This window comes from Armigeres subalbatus, chromosome 2 (genome assembly GCF_024139115.2).
Source record: "Armigeres subalbatus isolate Guangzhou_Male chromosome 2, GZ_Asu_2, whole genome shotgun sequence".
Taxonomy (NCBI): domain Eukaryota; kingdom Metazoa; phylum Arthropoda; class Insecta; order Diptera; family Culicidae; genus Armigeres; species Armigeres subalbatus.
Window position 1 is genome coordinate 487,369 of NC_085140.1, and position 27,228 is coordinate 514,596.

The 27,228-nt window shown below is 39.5% G+C and overlaps 1 protein-coding gene across 1 annotated transcript; it reads right to left on the bottom strand.

Annotated features, from left to right (window-relative positions):
- Window positions 1-15,239: 15,239 nt before the first annotated feature.
- LOC134217384 (sodium channel protein Nach) lies at window positions 15,240-26,389 on the bottom strand. Its single transcript, XM_062696130.1, has 8 exons — window positions 26,374-26,389; window positions 26,203-26,316; window positions 26,055-26,135; window positions 25,335-25,876; window positions 25,106-25,270; window positions 15,901-15,985; window positions 15,742-15,842; window positions 15,240-15,681 (listed from the first exon to the last, which is right to left on the bottom strand). The coding sequence occupies exons 2-8, from the start codon at window positions 26,286-26,288 to the stop codon at window positions 15,575-15,577; spliced, it is 1,167 nt and encodes a 388-aa protein (XP_062552114.1). The 5' UTR covers window positions 26,289-26,316; window positions 26,374-26,389; the 3' UTR covers window positions 15,240-15,574.
- Between the last annotated feature and the right edge of the window lie 839 nt (window positions 26,390-27,228).

Consider the following 27,228-nt stretch of genomic DNA (forward strand, 5'->3'; position numbering starts at 1 on the left):
ATGCACTTAAAATTTATTTTCCGATACAATAAATTGTAAGCAAATGTCCTTTACATTGTATATGCTGCAACATTAAATTCCATGGTAAGCATATATACTTCAATAACTGCACATAAAACCGAGTTCCAGTCCTTCGAGCCTTTTTTATATGTTTAATGCACATAAAATATAGAGTTGATTTGATCTCAGTGTAGACTCCTACGGTTGCTCTGTACATTTTGAACCAGGAGGATCATGGGCTACCAGACTTCCTTCGTCCGGAAATCATACCTCCGTTATTTGCAAACAAATACGGGCACGCCAGTGAGGAGAGAAGCTTTTTTCCAGGCGGGTCAAAAATTGATGTTTCCACTGGTTTCGGTGTTTTCAAGGTTTTTATAGCGCCTACTTTAAGCTCAAAGAGCCTAGCTCCGTGTATACCGTTGAGCAGCTATACACTATTCTCTTGAGCAAATCGCATCCCTACCTCCTGACCACTTTTGACGTAGAACTACGTCTGTCTTTTCTATATTGGGGTACACTTTACGTTTTCGAAAAATCAAAAAACGTCACGAAAATATGATAGACTTTGATCGTTAATATCTCAGCCGTTTCTCGATGGATTTTCAATTTTCTTGGACCATTCGATCAAGGAAGAGTCAACGCTTCATAACGATGTACACTGAAGTCATTTTTTACGCGGTTTTTGTACACGATTCGCTTTTTATGCGATTTTGTTTTCACTAGAATTTCGGGATTTCCATGGCTCATTCAGACACATTATGGGATTTACGCGGTTTTTTACGTTGTTTTAATTCACGCGGCCCACATCCTCCGCGTAAAAACCGACTCCAGTGTGTTACAATATTTAGGTATGATAATATTTAGTATTGAAAACTTGCTAACAGTTTAGCAATAATAATAATAATATTTAGTAGTTTAGGTTTCGGTGAATCAGTCAATCTCGTAAGTGTATCGCAAGCTTCTTCTTCCATAGCACTACATTCCAACTGGAACTTGGCCTGCTTTTCAAAGTAATCTATTAGCATTGTTTTAGTTATTAATTGAAAGCTTTATATGCCCGATATTGCATGAGTATTGAGTATGTATCTTGTGTGACAAATACAATGAATACACTATGCTCGGGGTGTCGAGAATGTTTCCCACCCGAAAATATCCTAGATTGGATAGAGAATCGAACTCGCCATCTCCGGTTTCTGAACCTTTGTTCGCAAGGCTAACTGGAGACCTCAAGCCAGCATAGAAGTCAAATTAATGCAACTTACAGGGCTGCACCAGCTGGTGCAGTTCGTTTCAGCTAACTTACACGCGCGTTTTCTCTCAAAACCTTGGAGGCGTTTGACGGCAGCTTCTCGCTTACGTCTATGGATGCCAGTAGAGAAGCTCGGAATCTTCTTCACTGCTGCAGTGGATGTGTTCTGGGAAACTTTCTTCGGTTCTTTTTTGAAGATTCTTAGGTGTCCAAAGTCCGACGCAACTCACATGAAGGAATAATAATTATTATCAAACTTATTTATCGCGTCTACTCTGACTTCCTCCATAGGTAGACCACCAAACGCCATTATCAGCCCAGCTTTCACGATGTGATTTTCTGTAACGAGCCACCGGGGTTTTAGACTGAGAAATCATAAAATGAGTACTAATTTACTCCGACCCCAACATCTTGATAATTATATCTATGACCAGTAGGGTGGCTCAAATTAGTATGGGAAAAACTTTGTTCATTTTTTTTGATGGGCCTCCCTCTTATTCGGTTCTATTTGATGCCCTGATGCTCTGGACAAAATTTCAGCCAAATCGGTCAACTCGTTGGAAGTTTATATGGAAAAATGTATGCAGAAACATCCAAAAACAGTCAATTGCAGCTGGACTACACAACTTACGATGAAGAACTATGATACTCATTCAGATCTTGGAGAATTTAATACAGAATGTTATGCAGAAAACCGCGAGAAGATTCGAGTTTGCCCGGCTATGTTATTAGCATTTCTCTGCGGTGGGGTTTGGGCAAATTTCGTTTCTTTTACCTTTGAAAATAAATAAATTCACCCCTACAACACTCCAGTAAAATGCTAATATCTTTGCGTAATAAACTCTAATATTCTCGCGGTTTTCAGCATAACATTCTGTATTTTATTTTACAAGAACTGAATGAGTATTATGGTTCTTGATCTTAAATTGTGCCGTCCAACTGCAAATCACTGTTTTTGGATGTTTCTGCATACATTTTTTCATATAAACTTCCAACGAGTTTAGCACTGCCCAAACGTTGACCGATTTGGCTGAAATTTTGTCCAGAGCATCAGGGCATCAAATAGAACCGAATAAGAGGGCGGCCCATCAAAAATTTTGAAAAAGTGTTTTTTGAGCCACCCTAATGACCAGAGTGCGTAATGCTCACTCAATCTCAGGAGCGCAGGATAAATCTAGACCAACATTTGAAAAGGGCGTAACAGTCAAAATTTATTCCTTCTGATTCTTTGTCCACATATATAGCTATATATGTAGACGAAAAATCAGAAGGAATAAATTTTGGCTGTTACACCCTTTTCAAATGTTGGTCTAGAAATAACGAAAACAGATTCAACCTGGGCTTGAAAAAAGCTTGCTTTGGTTTCTCTCATCGAACAGAAAAGTCGAAAACCTGTACATTACATACAGCCACGTAGTTCAACGTCACCTTTGCGTACAACCCGATTGGGCTGCACCTTTGAGTTTTTCATCTTCATCGGCAGTCTATAAGTTCCTTGGAGGCTGTTCGGTCAATGAAACCGGTTAAGCTCTCAGCATATCTTCTGAATGGGATACGGGAAGCTTTGAGTGCTTTATCAAAACCGTCTAACTCAATCACCATGGCTTGGGTCGTTTCTCATTGCTCGATCCCGGGAAATGAGAAAGTGGACTCTCTGGCTAAGGTGGGTGCTCTGGAAGGTGATATTTACGATCGGCAAATCATTCGATGCATTTTTCTCATTAGTTCGTCGGGAAACCTTGATCAGCTGGCAACAATAAATGGACAAATGGGCAGTGTTGGTAGAATCATGCTCAAATCTTACTCACCGAAGCCTCATGCGCGAGCTGATTCGCTTGCAATTCGGCAGGGAGAGCATCGCGCATGAGTTTTTCAAGCAGAATCGCATCGTTTCGCTCATTCACTGAAAAATGATTTCGCTCCAAAAAGTGTCAAAACCCAATTGAAGATTGGATTTATGATCCATTGCATTAAGTGAAGAAAGTTATTCAGATAAATTTAACGAAGAAGAACACGCAGAAATCACGCAATGATGCAAATCGCGAGTCGAATCATGGACGATTCTCTGGGCCATGAGTCGGATGGCGCTTGCTTCGCGTTTCTCAATTTTTTCAGCAGTAAGCACGCATGTTGACAAAAAGAAGCGGCGAAATTGGTGCAGTATTTCTTTGTTTCGCGGTGAGATGAACAATGTGTTTAGTGAGATGGAGATCGGAATAGTTACCCTATTTAGCATTGTTTCCATATTAAGTGGTGTGCCCTTGAAAATTCGATTAGATTAAATTTTGAATTCCGGGAGGCTTGTCTTTAAAGAATTAAATTTGAATTGAATTCTTACATTGAAGACTTACAGTATATTGAACATGACATAGTTTATGTGTATGACAATATGTGTATACTGCAATATTGAGACAATGTGTACGCCAGTGTAAAGCTAATGGTTAATAATGTAATGTTGCTAATGTAAATAATGGTTTTGCACAGATTTACTTGTCTTAGGTCCATTAATCACATATCGTATTGAGTTTTTTTTTACAAATAAAGTATTACAGGACAGCGAAAATGGTGTTTTGTATAGTTTAGCAAACCCCGATCAAATCATCTTCAAAAGTCTTCCTACTAACTATTTTTAAATACTGATGCACATTAACCTAATAAAACATGTTTTTTTTTTGTTTTAAAAATTTCCGAACCAAATTTGTCAATTTGAAAACTTTTTCCAAAGCATCTTTGCTTCCATTTGTTTTTAATTATTATTTATTTCATTAAGAAAATTATTTTGAGCTTTTTAGTGGAATGTCTTCACTTGTCATGAGACGAGTTTGTACAATCCCATTTAATTATTGTTATTATTTCTGATGATTAAAAACTGTGACTAAAGATGCACAAGTTTTCAGATGAACAAAGGAAAAACACCTTTTAAATTCCCATCATCCCAATGAGAAATGTTTCTGTCAAAGTTTAAGAGATTGGCTGTGTGATGCTGACTCGATATTAATTATTCACAAGAAACTTACTTTTCATCCATTAGCGGGCGACGGTCATAATTACTTTAAAACAATTCTGATCCTCAGCGCTGGAGATGTCCCCCACTCATGTCAAACGGAATATAAAATTGCTTTGAAAGCATCCACAAATATCGTTCCCCACTTTAGCCAAACACCTGTGATAAACTACGACATTATTTGCCGATATTTCACATTCGAATACAAAGACAACCAGACTGTTATGTCTGCTGTAGGGGAATATCCAAATTCTGGACGAAGCAACATTGTGCATCTGTTTAAACTATTCAAATTCACCACAGAACTGCTTTTTATCCGACTATATCCCATTTATGATCGACTCTAAGTTAGATAGTGCTAAAAACGTTTAACCCTTTATAAGGCAGTGGCAACTATATTGCCACCAACAAAATATATGTTTTTCTATTTATTAACAAGAGCTCTACTTATTATTTCTCATGTAGGGGCTTTATTTGCTTCCTAGTAACACCCCAGATGAATTTGAGCCATGAAAAAATTGAAATGTCAATTTGAGAACAGTTTTTTTACAGATCGTAAGTTTCAAGTGGAAGAAGGATTTTCAGTTATAATTCGTTAAAAACGACAAAGATATATTTTTTCCCGTTGGTATTAATTATTTTGAATCTCCCGTGTTAGATTATTGCGTGATTAGCGTGAAAAAAGCTTTGCCTTTCTGTATTTGGTTTTTGGATTTTTGACGAAATTGTGTTTTTTTTCCCAAGGATCCCCCCTGGGAACAAAAGCGCAAAAAATTTTTTTTCACTTTTAATGCATTTTCCGACTAGGACTTTTCACCAAAAAATGAAACGTGCCTTGATTTGACTGATTTTACGTAAAACCTGATTTTTAAAAACCTTTTATTAATTTTTGTTGTTGCCTGTTTTCCCGCTTGCCGGGCAGTGGCAACTATATTGCCACGAATTTTTTCCCGCTTGACGGGCAGTGGCAGCTATTTTGCCACCAATTTTTCAATGTTTCTGAACTGTTTAATGTATAACAAACATACATTTGAGTTTAATACCATGTCAACAATGTGTCCTATTGTTGTTTTTGTTAATTTATTGTTTAGATTCGTCTGCCTTATAAAAGGTTAAGGCCGATTAATTGAAATACGTTTCCTTATTAAGTGTGTGAAGTGAGAGAGAAAGAATCAAGAAAGAAGAAGGATAAAGGAAGAAGGAAAAGAAAAGATGAAAGAAAGATAAAAGAAAGAAGAAGGAAAAAGAACGAAGAAAAAATAAAAAGGAAGAAGGTAAAAAAGAAGAAGGACGAAGCAAGAAAGAAGAAGGAAAAAGAAATAAAGAAGAAGAAAGAAGGAAGAAAGAACAAAGAAAAAAGAAGAAGGAAGAATGAAGAATGTATTAGGAAGAAGGAAGAAGAAAGTAGGAAGAAGGAAGAAGGAAGAAAGGAAAGAAAGGGAAGAAAGATAAAGGTAGAAGTAAGAAGAAAGAAGGAAGAATGGGAAACTAAGGAAGCATAAAGAAAGAAGTAGGAAGATGGAATAAAGAAGAAGGACGAAAGAAGGAGAAAGAAGAAAAAGGAAGAAGGAAGAATAAAGAAGGAAGAGGGAAGAAAAGAGAAGGAAGAAAGATGTAGGAAGTAAGAAGATGGAAGAAGGAAAGAAGAAGAAAGAAGGAAGAAGAAGTAAGAAGATGGAGGAAGGAAAAAAGAGGAGGAAAAGGAGAAGAAAGAAGGAAAATGGAAGAAGTAAAAAAAGGAAGGAGGAAGAAGGGAGGACGAAGAATGTAGAAGGAAGGAAAAAGAAAGAATAATGAAGAAAAAATAAAGAAAGGGGAGGAAGAAGAAAAAAGAAAGTTAAAGGAAGAAGTTCTCTGTTCTCAGTTCTCAGGTTTCAGTTTACTTTTCTACTTTTCTCTTTCCAAACGACGACGTTTGGCTAAATGGCCTGACACCGCTAAAACAACATGACATCGAAGCGTAGTATGAAGCTTTTATATGCAAATTCCTGCATAACGGAGCTTCGTCTGACCCCATCCGGGTATTCGCTGGAGTGAGGCAAGGAGGTATTCTATCTCCGCTACTTTTCCTCGTCGTAATCGACGATTTGATGGTGGGTGCGATTGATAGTCAGATTAGTCAACGCACCAAATTTCAAATATTCAACTCAAACGTAAAATATGTGTTGTTATACGCCAGTGAGACTTGGTGTGTATCAGCAGAGATTACGCAGAAATTGCAAGTATTTATAAACAGAGGTCTACGTTTTATAATTCGGGCCTGGTGGTCTCACAATTGGGCCTCGAAAAGAAATTCTAGAGCGTAAATGGAGATGGGCCGGCCACACATTACGAAAGAGCGGAGACGAAATCTGCAGCATAGGCAGACCCAGGAGCTCGTGGCAGCGTAGCCTCAACAAGGAAATAAAGGAAGTCGACAGGAATCCAGATCAAGGCTAAAGCGTACAAAAATAATTTCCGATACTGCCGATGGGCGTTGCATGCTGATCCGTTGTCTAATGTGGTGCTTTCCTTAAAGAGCAAATGCATTGAAAGTGTACAAACGATAATCGGATACGCGTATATGTGCCTTCAGAATGACACTTATCAATCTATCATTATAATTACTGAATCTAGGTGCTTATCGGAGTCTAACTCAGATTAAAGGAATTATGCGCTACTCCTACAAATAAAATAACGTTGTCGGGGTGTTGCTTGTAGAAAAGTGCTGATTCTGATGTAAAACATAGGTTCTGGCTGTGATTCGTTATCGTTTATAATCTATCCGATAAGGTAAAATTAATCATAGAAGCACTGATTGATTCAACTAGTGATGCTACTACCTTTCACGTAAATTAAAAAAGGTTGTGTCATATGATAAATGACAAAGATTTTAGTGATAGATAGACTGAAAGTAATATTCACACTTATTTTTAGATTTATACGCAACATATTGCGTATAAATTTAAAAGGTATAAGTGTCGAAAAAGTAATTTCCATGTTCTAGGTTCAAATTAGTATGTTATCATTGGTCGTGCAATCAAGTGTACCGTCGTTCGGGGTGACATTGGGCCTAGGGGATAAGATTGGGCCAAAAACGAAAAATGTTTCAACTCCTAATATCTCAGAAACTGTTACGAATTTTGATCAAAATTTCAAACAGTTCGAAATTATAGTAAAATTCACGTCTAGGAAATCACAAAACAAATTCCAAGAACTAATTGTGCTCGTACCATAATGCTTGGGATTTGAATGTAAAACTATTGATCGAATGAACCCGTTTTAAAATAGTGTCAGTAATGCGCCACAAATCTATTACATAACTAGTTTTTAGATCGATGGATACCTGGTTATCATGTTACGATAATCTGTAGTTGTTTTATCGAATTTTATGAATATTTATATATCGGTTCTAGTTTTTCGTAGCAACGAGTAATGCACGCTGAAAAGGGGTGAGATTGGGCCAATGCTTTGGTTGATTTGCCATACATAGTTGATAAGAGTCGGAATGTAGGCAATTATTTTTAATGAACGATTGAATCGTTGCATCGTCACCGCTGAACTTTATTTTACTTGGCCCAATGTCACCCCCTGTGAGGGGTGAGAATGGGCCAATTTTAAACAACATATAAATTTGAAGAATTTCCCTCATTTAAATTTAATACATTTTATCATTTTTGACCATAAAATTCGAATGAGAGAGGGGGCAGGAGAATGTAAAGGAAAAAACATTTAGTAAAAGGATTATAACAGCATTCGAAATTTAACGCGTTCTGATGTAACGACACGCTAACTGCTTCCATGATAAACAAACATATATTAGTAGATACCATTCCTGTTTATTTTATCGATTCACCAACTACTCGCACATACACGTCGCGTCGATCCGTATGTTCTCTGGCGACCTATCAACTGCTGCATGACCACACATTTTGTAGTAATAAACGCGAGGCTGAAAGCCGGTTCAACCGAAATAAATCATTACCGGCAGCAGTTAACCGTACTTACGATTATTTCAATGAACAAAATAATCACTTAAAGCGACATATTTATGGCCATTGAGTGGTGAGATAATAGCAGGCCAGTGCAATACTGAACGCTCGACTGTTTTATACAATGCAGGACTACTCGTGTTACCATTGTATGTTGCGATTATTCGAAGGTTAACTCGGTTCGCTATAGAACAATTTGCTCCATTAACTCCATGGACGTCGTACCACTGTTCCAAAAAAAGTTAGTTCTTTGTTCGAAATTTGAAAACCCCATTTTTGTCCAACTTTTCGGGATTCAACCCTTATCATTATATCCAAAACACGAACATCTTTAAATATACTTATGATGAAAACCGGGGCCTCATTGCGCATCTCCTTTTGAAAGGTCTTTCGTATGACAGTTTGCATGGTTTGCATTTTCTTTGAGGGAAAATAACTCATGAATGGGTAGATTGATTTGCACGATTTGTCTTGGGCTCTTCTATGTTTGTACAAAAAGTTAGTGAAAATGACAAAATACAACCTTTTTATGAGTTCTGAAGAATGCCATCAGCTCGAATTGAAATCGATCTAGAGTGCGACGATGCAATCAAAAAAACAATTGACAGTTAGATGAAAAAAAAATCACGAGCGAGATCAGGCAGGTTTGTCTAGTTTATTATAGAAAATGTATGTCGTTGAAAGTTAAACTGTCCAAACAGAAGTATAAAGTCTTAGTCAAAGCTTTGAAAGGTAGCTGCCGGCTTAAGTATCACATGGCAATGCGTTGAATCCGATTATGCAACTTAGTATTAAGGACAAGCCTCCCGGAATCCAAAACACTACTGTAATTTTTATTATTTCACGCATGCTGCGACGCAGCACAGCTGAAATAATAATAATGTCAGTTGTCCGTATTGAGTGGGGTGCCCTCTAAAACGCGAGTGAAATTGGTTTTGGTTTCCGGAAGGCTTGTCCTTGAGTATCTGATATCTGATGTCCTGAAGTTTTTGATTCATGTTCTTTTAATATCAAAGCCTACTTTCCATCTCGATGCCCTAAAAGGTTATTGCCAAGTATTTGAAAACGTTAATTACGTTTAATCCCCTGTACCTAATTTATTGGTATCTCTTGAAGTGAACGGATTCCGGTGCTGTACGGATTTCGGTCCCCCACGGTATTCTCTTAAACCTCTTTCTCGTCTCTTCTTTGTTGGTGTTTCGAAGACGACATTGTATGCTTTATTCCAATAAACGCAACCTACGAGCTAACATTACTCGAAAATATTTTCTCGTCTTGCAACAGAAATACAACCTAACTAATGTAACGAAAGAACACTGAACATGGCTTTTGAAAGTGGATCTAACACTTGCGAAACAATTGAACCACACCTGCCTCTTATGAATGTAGATCGTCATCATCAGCCTTTTTGGCGGTATTTGAAATTGTAAACGCTACTTTAGATACTGTCGGTTCGAATGTACCATATGATTTTACCCGATGCAATTATGAGGAATTGAATATTGAGATCTCGCTAGTGAATAGGTACAAGATTTTGAACTTGGATACTTACTTTAGACGAAGCTGTAGATCGACTTTATGGTGAATTGGATTGTATTTGTCAATGACACGTGACAATAAAGTGGCGAACGATGAGGATGAAAAATAAACAACCTTGATGGAACAGAGAGTTGCGGAATCGACTACGGAAAACTTGCAGAAGATTTTTTCAATCCAGGGATGATGAAACGTGAAATGTCTTCAACGCTGGTCGAATCAGCAAATCTATTTTTGATGAAACAAATGTAATGTCGAATTCGTTTTTAAACCTGGGTCAGTGCCAAACCGAACCCTGAATAAAAAAACGTTTTCAGTTCCATCTGTCATTGGATATGGTGGTGTGCGTGGCATCGTGTTTGTTTTGATTCGAAACATATGATCGACACCATACCGGACTTTACCAGTGCACTGGCAGTTTGTGGGCCACAACGAATCAGATCATGATAAAAATGATCAAGTACGCGCTCTGATTTTCGCGAATTACGAAATTTACTTTTGGATGGATATATCTACCCCAGCTTCTCTATTCCTTTTCGCTTCTTTAGGAATTCGTCCGCACGTTCTTGCAGGAATTTACTCGGAGTTTCTTTCCGGAATTCCTCCGGATGTTTCTTCAGGTATTCCTTCGGAAATTTCTTCAGGAATCTATTCAGAAGTTCCTCTTCTTCCTGAAGTTACGTTCGGAGCTCAGGAGTTCGTTAGGAAAGTTCCGAAGTTCCTTAAAAATTTCCTTCGGAAGTTCCTTCAGAAAATCTTTGGAACATTCCTTCAGGAATTCCTCCCAAAAATACTTCAAAACTTCTTCCGGAAGTTCCTTCAGTAAATCATTTGGAAATTCATTCATGAAATCCTACTCAAATCCATTAAGGAGTTCCTCCAGAAGTACCGTCAGGAATTCCTCCGGAAGTTACTCCAAAATTTCCTCCAGGTATTCCTCCGGAAGTTCATCCAAGAATTCGTCCGAAAGTTCCTCCAGAAATTACTCCGAAAGTTGCTCCAGAAAATCTTCCAGAAGTTCCTCCAGAGATTCCTCCAGGAATTCCTCTAGAACCTTCAGGAATTTCTCAGGAATTCCTCCGAAAGTTCATCCATGAATCCCACCAGCTGTTCCTCCAGGTATTCCTCCGGAAGTTCTTCCAGAAACTCCTACGGAAGTTCCTCCAGAAGCTCCTCCAGAAATCCATCCGGAAGTTCCACCATAAATTCCTCCGGTAGTTCCTCCGGAAGTTCTCCCAGGAATTCCTCCGGAAGGTCCTCCAGGAATTGCTCCAGCTGTTCCTCCAAGAATTCCTCCGGTGGTTCCTCCAGAAATTCATTCCGAAAGTTCCTCTAGAAGTTCCTCCAGGAATACCTCCAGAAGTCCCTCCAAAAATTCCTTCGGAAGTCCCTCCCGAAATTTCTCAGGATACCTCCCGAGAAATTCGTGGAGGAGCTTTCGGAGCAATTCCTGGAAGAGCTTCCGAAAGAACGTCCGGGAAAATTATTGGAGGAACATCCGAAGGAATTCCTGATGGAATTTTGGGAAAAATTTCCGGAGGAATTTCTGAAAGAACTTCCGCAGGAAAATCCAGAGAAATTTCTGGAAGGACTTCCGAAGGTACTTCTGAAGGATGTTCCGGAGGAATTCCTGGAGGAACTTTTGGAGGAATTCCTTGAGGAACTTTTGGAGGAATTCCTGGAGGAACTCCCGGAGGAATTCCTGGAAGAACTTCCAAAGAAATTTCTGGAGGGACTTCCGGAGGAACTTCTGGAGAAAGTTCCGGAGGAATTCCTGGAGGAACTTCTGAAGGAACTCCTGGAGGAATTCCAGCGGGAAAATTCTGAAGGAACTTCCGCATGGATTTTTGAAGGAGCTTCCGGAGGAATTTCTGGAGAAACTTCCGTAGAAATTTCTGAAGGAGCTTCCGGAATAATTCCTGAAGGAATAGCTGGGAGGATTCCTGGATTAACTTTCGGAGGAACTTCGGGAGGAATTCCTGGAGGAACTTCCAGAGGAATTCCTGGAGAAACTTCCAGAGAAATTCTTGGAAGAAATTTCGTAGGAACTCTTGGAGGAATTTCCAGATGAACTTCTGGAAAAATATTATGAAGGAATGCCTGAAATATTGCTCTAATGCATTCTGGGAAGAATTCGCAATGGAATGCATACAAGACTTCAAGGAGGAATACCTGAACGAATTATAAGAATTCTTTGAAGAATTTCCATGTGATTTTTGAAGAACTACTTAAAGAAATAATTAAAAGGGGAATTTTGGAACAAATTGCAATATAATATTTCCGTTTAAAACGAATTATCCTGGGATTACTGAAAAAAGTCCTAAGGGAATTTAAATATAATGCAAATGTTGACAAATATCATAGGGAATAAACAATTTCCGGAAAACGGCTTTCGATGCGCATTCTTTATTAAATGCACAAACAGTTTCGTTTTTACTCTGGTTTGTATTTCCCTTCGGCTTGTTTATTCCACCCATATGGTTTTGACACTTAAAGTGCAGTTGTATTGGTGAACCTAGTGCGAAACCGTGAAACAACACAGTGCGAACCCGACAGCTTTGGTGTTGGAACCTGGGACGGGACTTGCAAGGAGGTAAAAATATAATTTCAGCTGCTGCCAGTCAACTGCTGGCACGAACTGCCAGGTGCAGCCAGCAGCTTTTTTGTGAAAGTATTCATATCCCAAATAAAATATTCCGCATGAATTTTGTTCTACGAAGACTTTGGACCTAAACGAGTATTCCAAATCATCCGTTTAACTTATTAATAATCAGTTATAAACGTGTGTTTTGTTCCCGGTATGAAAATCCTTATGAAAATGATTTTACTAATTCGTGAATTTGTTACACTTTTATTGTGCTCAGAAGAGTCCACCCGGGGCTTAGGTGAAACAGTCAAGGAAACAGTTGAAACTCGATGGTCAACTGTGATGAAAAGAAGAACAAGTGTCAAAACAAGGAAAAAGAAGCCGTCTTTGCAGGTCTCGTCTCAGGTTGGAACTAGTGCGAACCTAGTTCCAACCTGAGCGAATAAAAGAACACTTTGACAGCACTTAGGTTGGAACTGGTTCCAACCTAGGTTGGAACTTTTTAAAAACGAATTCGACATAACATTATCACTTTCGCACGTCCACGATCTCCAATAATTTTCGAATACACAATAGCAGGAGAATGCTTCTTCAGAGGTTCTTCTTATTTGATCTACTGCAGAACAACATCAACTGCCCTGATCTCCTGGTGAAATTCTTGTCATAAGACGAGTTTGTACTATCCCATTTAATTCCACCAATCGATAGATTTTAAATGGAATAGTACAATCTCGTCTTTTAACATTAAAATATAACAGGACATTCCACTAAAAGCTCAACATATTATTCTTATCCGTTTTAGTGCCCTTGAAAGAGCAATAAGGAGTGAAGTCTTTTTCCGACGTCCGTAAATTATATAGGCAAAAAAATCCGTTTGGCGTTTGTTGTGAATGATTTAATGTCATCAATCATTTGTATGAATAGCAGGCACAAAAGGACATCACCTTGCCTTAACTTTCTGCGCTTTTCTGAGGGACTCGAGTACGCTCCTGAGACTCGAAGAACAAAATATTTCAATCTGCTTCGTGCAGGTGAGTACATTAATTACAAGTAAAAAATTAACGCGCATCCGGTCGTGTTTGTTTAGGTGTTCAGTGCGTGTTGGCTCTTGTTTCGGACGGCAGAACGATGGCGCGATTTGCCGAAATTTTGTGTTTTGCATTGCGCGGCCGGTAATAAAGTTAATTAGTTCAGTGCGTGTTGGCTCTTGTTTCGGACGGCAGAACGATCGCGCGATTTGCCTAAATTTTGTGTTTTGTTTTTCCTTAGGACGGTTCGTAAGTAAATTGATGAATATATTTTATTATTTTTACAGCATATACTGTTATTTTTTATTTTTTTTATTCTTTATTTAGGTGTTTTTTTTATTCTAGATTAAGTTCAACACCGGATATACTGTTATTGACAAACGGTCTATATTGTCGAATAGAGCTCCCTATTATTCACCTTTCCCACTAATACAAATTTTCCTTCCCGAGACATATATGAAGGTAGTATGGGTTCCCTGCATCTTCACTAGTAGATGTTGAACTAACATTCCTTCCCTTCCTTCCGTGATTGTAAGGACGTGACCAGGTATACAACTGCTACTGTATAGGAAAAGGTACTAATCCCAAGTACCAATTTGCGACAGTATACAGTAGATTGCTCAATTGAGCATTGTATAGCCACCCACGATTTGTGCAATCACATATGCTATGCTATGCTATGCTATCCGGTCGTGTTTGTTTAGTACGCAGAACGATCGCGTGATCATCATTTTTTTTTCTGCTTCGTGCGATCGAAAAGTACATTCATTTATCCTCGATCTTAGTACACGTTACACCCGGAATACCGTTTAAAAAAACGAGAACTACTACACTCCCTAGGGCGTATATCCTCCATCCCAGAAGTTTTTTTTGTTATACTTGATTAGGTGAATGTGCAGCGAGTATCATGTCAATATTTTCCTACCTATTGCCCAGTAGACCTGCATGCCAGCGCCAGGGAACCCAAAAATTCCCTAGACCACACACTCAGTTCAGCTCGGCATTTTTTCATTCTTTTGCCGAGATCCGCACAGCCGAGCGCTCAGTTCGTGACTTTCAGCTGATATCTCAGCTGAAAAAGTAATTTGTTTACTGCGGCACTCAAAGGAGCCACCGTAATCGTACGCCCATTCAGCCGATATTACAGCTTTTGAACTTAAACCGAGATTTGCACAGCCGAGATCGGTGGAAAAATTTAAGTGTGCAGGATCAAAAATCGATCACCTTCAGCATGGTCCTGCTTTGTAGCCACGCATCTTTCCACATGGTTAACGCAGGATTATGCGGTGTATGCCCCCTTCAAAGGTCCCTTCCCTAAATTTCCCATTCACATTTGTTCACTTTTTTCCGTTAGGTAAATGCTGCAAAAGGCAGTGAAGCAGATGGCACAAATCTCTTAAATTGAATCGAGCGTGCCCCTTGAACCGACGCTGATACCTACATTTTGGCATTGTTCTATCATGCATCGAACTATCACGTATTGTCCGTTTGGTGGAAATGATGTTCTAGGCCGCCGGACATATCAATCTCACAGTTCTAATAACCATTATATAAACCGACCATTATTCCTAACGACATTATGCCAAGCGGCGTTATTTTATTTTGAAATAATATGAACTTTGATAATCATGTCTCTGAAAGTTTTCTTATTTCAATCAAGAAAAACATATTTTTTCTGTTAAATGCATAAAGTACGCGATAACTACATGCAAACACAATTCGCGCATCATATTGCAATTTGAAAAATCTTTTAAACTTTTCACTGCAGGGAGATAGTAAAAATATATAACAATAATGTTATAGCTTGCATCTCATAGAACAGCAACATTGTAACTCATACTTGTGCCACGAGGTTCGCGAATAATAATTGTGCCATTTTCACGCCATTCCATGAAGCTTGTGAAACGATGAAAACTTTTTAATAAGACCGTCGATAACTGCTTGTCGTTTCCTAGAGTATATTTGTTGGTGCTATTTCTTTACCACGAATCAATTGAATTATCTGTAGATTCCATCTTCGGTTTTGTCATGATAACTTCCTATTTCAATATCCAACTACAGGCCATGGCTTCCCATGGAGAGGGAAATAAGATTATTTGTAATTACAGCGACAAAGAGTCATCACAGTGAAGTTGCTCAGGAAACCAGTACGGTTCCAATGTTTCGTAGAATATTTTACAAGCTGCTGGATGCTTTTTACTTCACGTTTCGACTGCAGCAACCGCGGATGGGATACAACATTGCGTGAATGATAGTCAACAAAGACATCCCGAAAAATAGACCCATCAAACCGCCCAAGGAAACTGGAATGAAGAAGCACGTTTCAATAAGATTCAAATTCAACTAGATTAGTAGAAACTTGCTGAATAAATCCGTCTCGGTTTTCACGGTGTTTCTCAGGAATCTCATATCCGGTAGCGAAAGCATTTTTATTGTCACTGCATTATTATCGCTCTCCAATTCGCTTTGAATTAGGAAATTTTGATCAGATGTCTGTCTACATAACTCAAGTTTTATTTTACCTCTCCGAGCTGTGCACAATGGAATACTCCGGTTCAACACAGGATGATAAACAGGGGCATCGTTTCCGTCGCTGGCCCAGTTCCACTGAAAATTAAGGAAAAAAAAACAATTGTCAATTAAAATAAGGATTTTACATGAACCTTCCCTATGTTATATTTTGATCTCCATTTCGAAAATTACGCTTTTTTGATATTATTATTTTTAAATGTAAATGTTTAAAAAAATTTCGTATATTGGCTATGTGTTCTCTAATAATATCCTAGATCATAATCTGTGTGTTTTACTTCATACATATATTTTGGTCGATTTTATTACTGAGCGGGTCGGAAGGACCTGGCCCAGGGCATGGGACTCTTAGGGTCGGCTTACAGGGCTGGTCAAGGACACAAGTAAAACACGTTCTTGTTCTTTTTGATATATATTCTTTTTGACTTACGGTTGTGTGTGTGTGTCTGTGTGGCGTGTAGTTGCGGCCGGCCAATGCTGGAGCTCTTCGGGATCCCGGAATGGTTTATCAGGGGAACGGGCCACCGATCGGATGGATGATTCGACGGCAGCTCAGAATGCCCTACAGGCGGCGAAAACGGGTGAATTACCCGATTGTTCCCTTTGACGTCGATTGTCTGGACGGAATCAACGGTGCAGTCCCAACAATGTCCTCGGATTCTTTCCCTGGACTTTCGGGTGATCCACGATTATAAAAAGGCCTTCCGGGGGAGCGGTCTCACCAGTACTTCTCAGGCGAACGTTAACGGGTCCTGGTAGTAGGGTTAGGGTTAAGTATGAAATTGGCTACTGGGGTTTGATTGCTAATTTCGGCCTCAATTTATAGCATACCTGATTCCGAATAATAGGTAAAATCCCCGATATGGGATTATACTTGAGCTATAAGCTTTAGACTGTGCTTGGTGGGTAACGGATAACTTTCAAAAACTTTTCTACCTTCTCACTTGGCGCTCTAGATCAGAAAAGACTTTAGCTAAATGCAACCCAGTAGCTCATACCTCCTTTTCCCTTTTCCTTTCTTATACCGTAGTCGTCGTATCCAGTGTGGCAATACTTTTTATTCCCTTTGGCTCATTATTTTCATATGTAACGTCTAGTTGTGTTCAGTGTAAATGTATTGTGTTTAACAAATTTTGTTCTTTTTTTAGCTTATGAGTGATTTTTAAATTAATTATATCAACAATATTAACGTAACAATTTTAACTAATAATTTTACTAACATTTAGAATAGATATTACAATTAACAAACTAACAAAATTAACACTTTTTTTTTATTTTTATTATTTAAATTAGCAATAGTTACGTAACGGTAACACCACCCTCTATCTCTCCCCAAAATTAATTGCATAATTTATTATCAATTAATTTTTATAAAGTTTACCTAAATAAATAGCATACCAGGTTTGAGTTGCAACTTTCATGCTTTAGACTTTCTCAAAAACAGACATTGTCGCGAGTAACCACCAGATAGTTCATTCCTTTCATGCACGGAATGCCTTCTGTACCGCTTCAAAATCTCCGATTCTGTTAAATGGCCTTCCCTTCTTCTAGTCAACCAAAACAGTAATGGTTCGTGGAAGATGACCAAAACAAAAACATTGCTTGCGAACTAATATGATGCAAATTTACCGAATTGATGCTGATCTTATTTCCCGTTTTTCATAACTGATCGATGTTTCATTGGAGGGTGATTGGTAATTGGTATGGCGGATGTCGATATCAGAATTGTAGTGCAGATTAAACCGGTTCCAAAAACTATCTGCAAATTTGTGATGAAGAATTTGTCACTAAAAGGCATATTTCCCTGGTCTGTTTTGTTCTTCGCTCACAAGCTACAATCCCTTACAACGACAGACTATTGCTTTATGTGTTCGAGTATTGAGTATTGGTTATTCTACTTTTAACGGAAAGAGACAGACCGACGACAGAAACATCTACATTCGTTCACATCAACTTCGCACTCTCTCTAACTTAATTTGCTCTCCATGGACGATACTATTTAATCTTGACCTTCTACACTACCTATTATCACTATCAACCGACGCGGACAAGCTGAGAATGCGGTATCTATAAATTATCCATAAACCGTGAATGTAGTGCTACAAAACCCAAAAATCTAAGACTAAAGAGTGGACAAATTAGTGCTGATTATTCTGATATACCAGGCTTAATATCTGCGGCAGAGAATATGCCTAGATTCTTGCCGTTTTCGTCGGAGAGCTCATACGAGCTGGTGCCTCTTCGCGAAACAATAGTGCATGGCACATACGCTGGCCCTAGCTTTGCATTAAAGTTGTCTCCAGCAGACGACTGTGCAAAATTTCTTTTGTACACTTGCTGGCCTACCTGGTAAACAGGGGCAGATTTCTGAGAACGAAGATTGTACGCTCTTGCACTGCGGTCATGAGCCTTCTCCAAACTTTTACGAACAAGGTCGTAAACTGCATTGTCAACCTTTAATCGTTGCTTATCTCGTTCTTTTTCAGATAGTTCTGAAGTATCAAGATCTATTCTGTGCTCTTCGCCAGTGGTGACGATTTCATGCCCAAATATGACCCGATATGGAGTGAAACTCGTAGATGAATGTAGCGTATTGTTTATAGTGTGCTCGATTGCGGATATTTTGGTGTCCCATTGACGCTGATCGGATTTCACATAAGTGCGAATACACGCATTTATGCTCCGATTTAATCGCTCAACAGGATTTGCCTGTGGTGATGACGTGAATTCGCCAATGTTTCCTCCATACTTTGTCAGAAAATTTTTGAAATCGTGGCTTAGGAAACTGGTAGCATTATCAGTGATAATGATCTCGGGAACTGAATAACGCCTAAACCACTGTTCCTCGAGAATCTTCACAATCAGTGGTGACGATATTTTTCTGACCGGGACCAACACGGTCCATTTCGAAAATAAATCGAGCATGACAAATAAGTGCATATTTCCAGATTTTGATCGCGGTAAAGATTGAATAAAATCCACCGCAAGAATTTGAAACGGTTTCGTTGTCAACCTTTGATTCCCCATGGCTGGGTGTTGTGAGATGGAGCTAGGCTTGCACTCCTTGCATATTCTGCATTTAGCTACATATTTTCTAGCATAATCTGCCATTCTAGGCCAGAAATAGCGAGATTTGAGCCTATCGAGTAGCTTCTCATATCCGATATGTAAAGACCCATCGTGCTCCTGTTGAAGTATTTGCTCTCTCTTGCTTTCTGGAATACAGAGCTTCCATTCATGGCGATAGTCGAGCACTTCGGTTTTGTTTGGGACTAGTTTGAGCAATTGTTGATTCTCAATTTTGAAATCCAACTGTCCTTCAGGAGAATTTTTCACCTGTCTGAACATATTGGAGTACCATGCGTCTCCATTAGTAAGGACTTCTGCAACTTCCAGAGAACAGGACAGGGCGTCTGGAATGACGTTATCCTTCCCACGCCTGTGCCGTATCTCTAAGTCGTAACCCTGTAACTGGATGCTCCATCTATTCAATCTAGACGATGTGCGCCACTTGCCTCTCATGATGTGAGTGAGAGCAGACGCATCCGTGACCACAGTGAAATGAGCCCCTTCTATGTACGGCCGAAATTTCTCAAGGGCACATATAACGGCCAACCCTTCTTTGTCTGAAGCTGCGTAGGGGTTTGTAGCTGGCGAAAGCTTTTGAGAAAAATAAGCGATTATTTTCTCACCTTCTCCATGCAGCTGAGTCAGGATAGCAGCGATGGCACTATCGCTTGCGTCCGATTGAATTTGAAAGGGAAGGTCGAAATTGGGATTGGCTAATACGGGCGATGCGATTAAGCTTTCCTTCAAGCTCATGAACGCTTGTTCTGCTCTCGGATTCCAGACGAGAGTTTTTGGTTTTTTCTTAAGGAGATCAGTGAGAGGCGCTGATATCTCACTAAATCCTGGAATAAAACGTCTATAATAATTTGTCATCCCGAGAAACCGGCGTAGTGCTTTCAGAGATGACGGTCTCTCGAAATTAACTATGGCCTCGATACGGTCCGGGTTTGGCTTCAGTCCTTCGGTTGAGAGGATGTAACCTAGATAAGGTAATTCTCTCAAACAAAAGCGGGACTTGTCCAGATTAATTGACAGATTTGCAGCCTTCAACCGGCGAGCGACTTCTGATAATGTTTGGATGTGGGCTTCGAATGTGTCGTTTACCACGACAATGTCGTCGAGGTACACGAACACATTCGGTTCCAGTTCACCATATCCCAGAACATCATCCATTAGCCTAGCTAATGTGGCTGGACTGTTTACTAGGCCGAAGGGAAGTCTGGTGAACTGGAACAATCCTCTCCCCAACACCGAGAAAGCAGTGTATTTGCGAGATTCTGGATGCAGCGGTATTTGTAAGAACGCTTTCGTCAAATCGATCGTAGTTAAGTACTTGCTTGCACCCAGTCTGCTTAATATTCTGTCTTGGTGTGGGAGAGGATAAGCGTCGCGTTTGGTTCTTTCATTTAGACGCCTGGCGTCTAAACACAACCGTACATCCCCAGTTGGTTTAATTACTGGGACGGTGCTTTGTGACCATTCACTTTTGCTGGGCTCAATGACTTGTTGTTGTAGCATTTTATCGAGTTCCTTATTGATGCGTTTTTGCATCTCAGGTGATGTCGGATAGGGGTTTATTCGGATGGGGGCCGAAAGTTTGAACTCATCCTTCAGCTCAATCTTATGAGTTGCAAGAGATGTTACATCCAATATTTGCCCCTCAATGGCAACTTTAAATTTAAGTTTGACCTTATCTAATTGAGCTTTTTGTGTCTCGCTCAAGTTTCCCTCTTCTTCCTCGCTCACTTCCCATTCTAATTCCTCTATTCTTAAGTTTTCTTCCATCTCTTTCTCCCTTCTTCGAGACTCTCGACTCAAAACCACTGGCTGAATCTGGAAAGCTCTCCAAAAATCATTAAAACCTAGAATTAATCTTCTTTTTAATTTGGGCGCCACGAGAGTCTTGATTATTCGGTTTTCGTTATTGAAGGTGATGGGCAAATACACAAAACCTTCAACTTCGACAGTTGATCCTGATGCAGTCTCAACATGCACGTCTGAGGGAAATATTTTCAATTTCAAAAGTCTTATGAGCTTTTTACACCCTGCCCCCAAAACTGACCGATGTGCTCCACTGTCTAAAAGGCCGATTATTTCTCTGTCAAACACACTCACTTTTACAAACGGCCAGGTGTCTCCATCGACGCGAACAAAAAGCTCGTTCACGCTGGACACGGGGGAATAATCGTTATCAGAGACCGGTTCAAACCCACTCATTGAAAGCTTCTCAGTGACACATTTATTAGTTGGAGGATTTCGACGATCTATTTCAGCTTGCCTCCTCATGCTGAATCCGCCACGTTTTTTTGACACACGGGACAAGCTGGTGTTATGACATCACCAAACCCGCAAATCCTACAAAATTTGCCTTTCGGTTTCGTACAATCTGCGTAATGGTGTCCGCTTAATCTGCAATTGTAGCATACGCCCAAGGGAGGTCGTCTGTATTTTTCAGCCATCGCTGAAAGCGTGCTCTTAACAGAGCCCTCGACTGGATCCATCACATTATTATTCTCATTCGTGTCCCTGAAGCTTTTTTGAGTTTCTCTTAACGGTTTGAATTTCTCTGTGAACTCATTTTTAGGTTTGCTTCGAGTGAATACGCGTGATGCCGTATTCAAATTTTGGAACGTGCTTTTGGACTTCGTTAAATCCGTTGCAGCAACTTCATTGACCTGGGCATTTCTACCACGGGCCACACTGTCGTGAGATTTTTGGAACATTGTCCAATTGTTCTCGTCAATAATTCTTCCATACTTTTTCAGTTTGGATAGAGATCTTACTCCGGCACCGGTCATGGCGTTCTTATAATCAAACCGGAGATTACGCCAGATGATATTGAACTTCCTGCGGTCCGAGATTGAACGAGTCATCGAATGGAAAATTTTCATCATATCGTGAAGATAATCAGTAAATTTTTCCCCCCTAGACTGCCGTCTCTCAGTTGCTTGTACTTCCAGCTGAAAGTCCAAATCGGGTGGCAAAAATTCCCGTTTTAATTCTTTTTTCAGCTCATGCCAATTCCGAAAATCCCTATTCTCGGTTCCCTCAATGAACCAGTCTTTTGCGCGCCCCGCAAAAAGATGAATGGCACTCCTGTATAGCTCTTTCTCTGTGATGTCCTCAGAGATGCATCTCATTTTAACTTCCTTTAGGAACTCAGTTAGCTTTCTTCCCTGATCTTTTCCATCATACTTTAATCTCCATTCAGCTACCGGAATTCTCTTCAATTCCCTCTTTCTTCTACCTTCTCTCCTCCCTCTCTCCTTTTATGTCCTACATTGGACTCTAAGCTACTATCCGAACTAGAGTGATCGGAGCTTTCGGTTACTGATGTAACCTCAGATGCAGATGAGAAGCTTTGTCTGCGATGTCTTTTTCGACTCTCTTTTGGACGACTTTTCCCTATTTTCGATGGAGCTTTATCCTTTTAGATTTCAATTTCGATCTTCCTATGTCAGTACTATTCTCGGAGCTATCTCCCTTTGAGTCTAGCTTTAAACTATTCAAATTGAAATCAAAGCCTATCTTGCTATCCAACTCTTTTCCTCTTCTTCCTCTTTAAAATTCCCCTCTCTGTATAAACGTCTCTGGTTCATTCTTCAGAGACGTATCCGGCTCTTTTTCACCCGATCGTTAAAACTAATAAACACTTTCTCCAATCTCTTTTCCGTTCTACACTATCTTTTGCTTCTCTCATTTTCTTTCCTCTTCGGCAATCTGAATTTCTCGCATGTGCTTTTGCTGTTCTGTGGTTTGTTGAGCAAACTTTTTGAAAACCGAAATGAGTTCCTTTGGATTTTCCTTCTTTCCTTCCTCATACTCAGACAGCACTCTCAAAATTTCTTCTGATCTTCTAACCGACTCATTCATTTCCTTTCTTTTAGAAGCTATCATTTTGATTCGTCGCTCCTTCCTGCTCTAACTGCTCTTCTATCTCTCTACCTGACATAGTTGTTTCATTCAATGTTTCTATTTCACTTCTGACCTCTTCTAGCACATTGTTCAAATCCGATTCAAGTCGTTCAGTATCTTTTGAATGATTGTCCGTCTCGTTAACTTCCGGATAGAATTTCACGAATAGTTCGGTAGTCAACCTCCCTACTCTCAAGATTTCTTCCTTGATTCTATCCGCACCTGTAGCTTTGGACAGGATATAGTTTCGAACTCGATAATGAACTAATCGCGTTTTTAACTTCTGACGTTGTCGAGCATCTGTCTTCGGATTTTCGAGCAAGCCTCCTATTACCTTTATTTTCGCACTGATAGTAACTAATTCTTCATTGACATCGCGCCAAGGTTGGGAAAACGCAAACGTTTTCGACTCTTTCTCGCTTTTCAGTCTATCTTTAAGTTTTCTTCGCTTGATACTTTCGTGTTCATCGAAGTGAAACAAAATGTTCCTGATCAGTAGTTCGTATTCAACTTCATCGATCGAGAGATGGGAGACATCCATCGAAGCGTACATTGTTTGTAGATCCATCATTGTTCCACTGCTCGGTGGCTATTTCGGGATTGAAAGCAAGCTATTGTGTGTACGATTGTAATTAATTGAACACAAGCAAACTATTTTTTCCGTGAGTCATTTACTGTATAGGGTAATTAGTCGAATCAAGACCCATTAACAAAATTGCTATACTGAAAAATACCGTTTCCTAATTTTCGCTATTTGGTGCAAACACTGCAACACTGTAAGCTTTTGAGAGTGTTCGCGCACTAGTAGTATGATATCTAGAAATTTATCACTTTACGGATGAGAACAAATCGGTGATACCGGATAGAACTACACCATTGATATAATTTTTGGTGAATTGGATAACCTAATTTTTGCACGTGTTAATTTCACTAATTTGATATCCTAGTTTTCTTGATCACTCTGATAGAGTTTTTCCTTGAATCCTTGACCAGAGCTATTTTAGTTGGGCGTCAATTATTACTGAGCGGGTCGGAAGGACCTGGCCCAGGGCATGGGACTCTTAGGGTCGGCTTACAGGGCTGGTCAAGGACACAAGTAAAACACGTTCTTGTTCTTTTTGATATATATTCTTTTTGACTTACGGTTGTGTGTGTGTGTCTGTGTGGCGTGTAGTTGCGGCCGGCCAATGCTGGAGCTCTTCGGGATCCCGGAATGGTTTATCAGGGGAACGGGCCACCGATCGGATGGATGATTCGACGGCAGCTCAGAATGCCCTACAGGCGGCGAAAACGGGTGAATTACCCGATTGTTCCTTTGACGTCGATTGTCTGGACGGAATCAACGGTGCGGTCCCAACAATGTCCTCGGATTCTTTCCCTGGACTTTCGGGTGATCCACGATTATAAAAGGCCTTCCGGGGGGAGCGGTCTCACCAGTACTTCTCAGGCGAACGTTAACGGGTCCTGGTAGTAGGGTTAGGGGTTAAGTATGAAATTGGCTACTGGGGTTTGATTGCTAATTTCGGCCTCAATTTATAGCATACCTGATTCCGAATAATAGGTAAAATCCCCGATATGGGATTATACTTGAGCTATAAGCTTTAGACTGTGCTTGGTGGGTAACGGATAACTTTCAAAACTTTTCTACCTTCTCACTTGGCGCTCTAGATCAGAAAAGACTTTAGCTAAATGCAACCCAGTAGCTCATACCTCCTTTTCCCTTTTTCCTTTCTTATACCGTAGTCGTCGTATCCAGTGCGGCAATACTTTTTATTCCCTTTGGCTCATTATTTTCATATGTAACGTCTAGTTGTGTTCAGTGTAAATGTATTGTGTTTAACAAATTTTGTTCTTTTTTTAGCTTATGAGTGATTTTTAAATTAATTATATCAACAATATTAACGTAACAATTTTAACTAATAATTTTACTAACATTTAGAATAGATATTACAATTAACAAACTAACAAAATTAACACTTTTTTTTTTATTTTTATTATTTAAATTAGCAATAGTTACGTAACGGTAACAATTTGTTCTACTAGTTTAACGTCGACATGCTTTAAATACCTACAACTCTGTAATATGATAGAAGCAGTAAAAAATCAATAAAAAAAATAAAGGAAAAATTAAAGTGGATGGAAACAAGGAAATATAAAGTGGAAAACTTGATTTTATGATCCCAATGCATCTTACTAAATGAGTTTTGTTAGCACCTATTTTTTCCGTCAAACATGTCAGTCCTTTGTAGTCACACATTTTGGTAGGCTTGCCGGCCCGGGGCATTAAATGGTTGGAGCAATTGCAGAGCGCAATTTGTGCCACTATGGAGCACTCTACGGCACAAGATGAAAAGCTGTAGCTGTTGTAAAGTTGAAGCGCTGGAAAAACAAACAGAAAAGTCATTGGATCACTTGTTGACATGGAATCATCGTAATCACGTACACTGGTCGGGAATTTCCCATGGAAACCGGCAATCTCTCCGTTCGATTGCAATGTCGTGTACATTTTCGTTATTTTCTAATTCGATTACTTTGAAAATTATCTCCTTGTTCATTCCCCACAGCACATTTTCTTTCAACGTGCGGTCGATATGTCCATAGGGAACAGAATGTTCATCGTGCAAATAGACTTGCAGATCTTCATTCACCTTGAATCGTAGCTCGCCTGGACCAGTGTATCGGTTATTTATTAGTTTTGGCGCTGCTTTGGGCTGACTATTCTGTGAATTGATACTGTAGCAAATTCCGAACTCAGTCTCCAATGGATGAAAGAGCTGGCAGCAGTCGAATGGTCGCCCCAACCAAGAGCAATTCGATATGAGCGAATGACACTGAAATCGGTATGTGTCAATGATGGTGGAAAAATTCTCCGGACAATTCAACTGCCCAGAGTTGCAGTGTTCACACGAGTAGCAGGTGCCTGCATAAAAAGCAATGTCGGACATGACATTGTCCAGCCTGTAGTCGCGGTTAGATCCCATTTCTCTGCAACACATGAAACATTTACTTTTTTGAGATGAAACATAGTATGGAATGGTCATTCATTGAGAGTAAAATTGAAAAAGGGTTCATTTTACTTGCACTGATTCAATATTCACATCAAGTACCATTCAAGCAGGGATCAGTGAAACCGTGAACATTGTTTTGTGACTGCCGAGCTTACCTTTCAAGTAACCCTGCCATGGTTTCATCGTTTAAAATCTGGCACACACTCACTGCTGGGAATGTGGTATTCCAGTGGAGACTGTGAATGGCAGAAAATACAAAATATCATTATATTAGATAACAAATACATTTTTTGTTGCACGTACTATGCTGTATCGATTGTAAAGAATAGGTTATTAAACAGGAAAGATTGCAGTAGGATTCGGCACGATCTGATGAAAAAATAAAACATACTGATACCAGTACATAACCAGTATACCCTATAGAATAATAGTAACGTTATTTATGCACATTATAAAAAAATCTTTCAATTGTACCTTCTCAAAAACAAAATAAAACTTTCAGAACCAATCATAACTCTGACTACTACCGTGGGAAATGAAAGTGCAAATGATGAACGCACCATGAGAAGGTAAGAAATTATACTCATGATGTAGAACATGTAAATGATACAAACCTATCGTCATTCATGGTTCAATAGATGCTCTGATCAATTAAGCAAAAATGGAATGAGACCTTTTGTTGGTAGATAAATGATGGGTAATAGTAATGTTCATATCTATTCAGTTCCTGTAAATGGAATACTTTTTGTCATGAGGGAAGAATCATTAATTACATAACGCACCGACTAAACCCAATCGTGTAAAAAAAGGACTGGGTGTATTTTCAACCCTCTTATGTCACACTTTTTGAATGAAGCATCTAAAAAAATGTTTGGATCGTTACATTCTCTCAATCCTCCCTTCCGCCCACAAGCGTTACGTAAGATATGGATGTTTCCTAATCAGTCCATTAAACAGATCTGACACTTAGCGGAAATCAATCCTAATTAAGGGGGCAGTGCGAGATGTATCCAAGGAAAAAATTCAAATCACTCTTTTATAAACCCAGATTAATCCACCTAACGGTGATGGAGCCTTTCTCGTGTGTTATAAAAATAGTATTAACGCATTTGCCCAAAAGTACACGCGGCGCTCTCCAAAGGAAACGACGCACCGCGCTTTTTGCTGCCCATATACTCGATTCTTGTGGGGAGATAACAATACGGCGTTTCCTAGGGTGCGGTTGTTCCTTTCGAATGGGAAACGCCGCGTGGAATCTTATGCAAATGCGCTTTTGGAAACATTACAACAGCCGCGCGGTGTATCGTATTGACAGCACCCTACAATATT

Excerpts from the sequence above, each read along its gene's own strand:
- LOC134217384 (XM_062696130.1), bottom strand. The coding sequence starts at position 26,288 with ATGTTTTATTTTTTCATCAGATCGTGCCGAATCCTACTGCAATCTTTC. Across the intron at positions 15,986-25,105 it reads ATGTTTGACGGAAAAAATAG|TGGAACTGGGCCAGCGACGG; the intron begins GTGCTAACAAAA and ends CTTAATTTTCAG. Across the intron at positions 15,682-15,741 it reads AACCGAGACGGATTTATTCA|TTTCCTTGGGCGGTTTGATG; the intron begins GCAAGTTTCTAC and ends TCTTCATTCCAG.